We start from the raw sequence: 2,500 nt of genomic DNA on the forward strand, positions 1-2,500 counted from the left end.
GTATGTGAATTTAAGCTTGTAAATGTGCGTATATATATCCAACATACACGGATAAGTTGCCAGCTATATACACAGAAAAACAAACAAACATACAAACAACCATTCTACCAATCTCAGCTGCTTCGAGGATGGCGCTCACGCTGGACACCGCGGCGGACCTCCTGCTCTGGGGCTGTGCTGGCAGCGTCTTGGCCTCCGCGTCAATTGTCTTGGGTGGAAAGGAAGATCCCGGTTGCTTCCTTCACTTACTCCTGGCGGTGTGGGTACTCGCGGCTGCCGGCTGCCTCGCTCGCACCTGCCTGAAGGTAAGGTTGGTGTTGGTAAGAATGATTTAGATTGTAATGGAGTAAGGATGCACACTCATACAGACGCGCGGGCAGACACACATACGCACACGTACACGTACACGCACACGCACACACATACACACACACACACACACACACACACACACACACACACACACACACACACACACACACACACACACACACACAAACACAAACATAAACACACACACACACACACACACACACACACACACACACACACACACATATATATATATATATATATATATATATATATATATATATATATATATATATATATATATATATATATACATATATACATATATATACATATATAACATATATATTTGCACCAAAAGTGGTTCTCCATGCCCCTTTCTCTCGCAGGTGCCAGTGTATCGCAAAGCAGTTCTGGTGACTGGCAGCGACTCGGGGTTCGGGCACCAACTGGCACTGCACCTGGACAGAATTGTAATGAAAGTGACAATAACAATGCTGGTGATGACAAGCAAAGATAATAATAATAACAAGGATGAAATTACTAATGGTAATGGCGATGGTAATAACGAGGATGATATTGATAATAAAAGTGATAGTGATAATGATAGTAATATTGATGATATTGATAATAATAATGATAATAACAGTAATGATAATAACAATAATAATAATAGTAATAATAATGGTGATAATGATAATAATAATAATGATAAGAATATAATAATAATAATAATGATAATGATACTATTACTACTACTACTACTACTACTACTACTAATAATAATATCGATAATGATAATGATGATTGCAATTATAACAATAACAATGATGATAACGATAATAATGATAGTGACCATAAAATTAATAGTAGTAATAATAGAAATGATGATACCAATAGCAGTAATGATTAAGACAACAATACCATAAAATATCTATGACATTAATGACAATTACAGCAATAACAAAGAAATTTATAGCAATAATGATACTATCAAATCATACTAATACTGATAACGATAATAATAATCTATTTGATACCAAATATCAATTAATTAATGTAGTTAATGACGGTGATTAGTCATTTATAATACAAAATACATTATTGTGATACCATTTGATACTGTTTAAGAAAAGTCACTACTTAAAGCACGTAAGGTAGGGAAGTATAAACTTTCGGATGGTCTTTAAGCCTTTCAAACCTAACAAGAAGAGTGTTAGATCCTGCTAAATGCGATTTTCAGATGCTACGTCTCTTTACTTTAAGGGCTTCCGGGTCTTCGCTGGTTGCCTCCGTGCAGATAACGAAGGAGAAGGAGCAGAGAGGCTGAGGAAATTAGGATCCGAGAAATTACACGTACTTCAGTTAGACGTGACGAAGCAAGAGCAGTTGCAGGATGCGAGGAAGCAAGTCCAGGCGCTGATGCAAAAGGGAGGTAGGTTAAGCGTGTGTTTCGTTTCCAAATTGAGGAAGTTGTTGAGATTGAGTGAAGTGAGTCGAATACGTGAATGTAGCTAAGTGAGTCGAATGCGTGAATGTAGCGAAGTGAGTCGAATGCGTGAATGTAGCGAAGTGAGTCGAATGCGTGAATGTAGCGAAGTGAGTCGAATGCGTGAATGTAGCGAAGTGAGTCGAATGCGTGAATGTAGCGAAGTGAGTCGAATGCGTGAATGTAGCGAAGTGAGTCGAATGCGTGAATATAGCGAAGTGAGCAGAATGCGCTAATTGAGAGAAATAGTTAGAATGCGTAAACTGAGAGTAGTAAGAGTATGTGAATGAAATGAAGTTGTCAGAATGCGTAAATAGTGGTGCTGTAGTTGTAGTATGTCAGGCGAAATCGAAAGAAAGCGTAAATGGCGAAGATTTGGTAAAGAAAGACAAAAAAAAAAAAAAAAAAAAAAAAAAAAAAAAAAAAAAAAAATCTCATCGCGGTTTCCTTTGACAGACACACGAAATCAAAACTTCCCTTCTCAGAGAGCGCAGAGCTACTGAGTCCTCGGTGAAGGTGCAAGGCATTTTAAGCATGATGCATTTACATATTCATCGCGACATAGAGGTTTCGGATAATAGATGTATGGCCATTATGAGAGCGAGGGGGAAGACCATAGAATATATGCCTGTTCTTCTTGGAATAAGTACACAGTTTCCGGGTATTATGAACACACCCACAGACACACGTGTAAATATA

General features: G+C 37.8%; 1 protein-coding gene across 3 annotated transcripts in view; it reads left to right on the forward strand.

The window, feature by feature from the left end:
- LOC113825759 (D-beta-hydroxybutyrate dehydrogenase, mitochondrial) overlaps positions 1 to 2,500 on the forward strand; it is a 12,777-nt gene that overhangs the window by 1,282 nt on the left and 8,995 nt on the right. For 2 of the 3 annotated variants that reach the window (XM_027378591.2, XM_070131676.1), the window contains exons 2-4: positions 118 to 305; positions 702 to 785; positions 1,579 to 1,747. In XM_027378591.2, the coding sequence (XP_027234392.2) occupies positions 129 to 305; positions 702 to 785; positions 1,579 to 1,747 (430 nt within the window). In that variant the 5' untranslated portion in view covers positions 118 to 128. The remainder of the gene's footprint in view (positions 1 to 117; positions 306 to 701; positions 786 to 1,578; positions 1,748 to 2,500) is intronic. The other variant, XM_070131677.1, reaches the window with a different exon arrangement.

This window comes from Penaeus vannamei, chromosome 16 (assembly GCF_042767895.1).
Source record: "Penaeus vannamei isolate JL-2024 chromosome 16, ASM4276789v1, whole genome shotgun sequence".
Classification (NCBI taxonomy): Eukaryota; Metazoa; Arthropoda; class Malacostraca; order Decapoda; family Penaeidae; genus Penaeus; species Penaeus vannamei.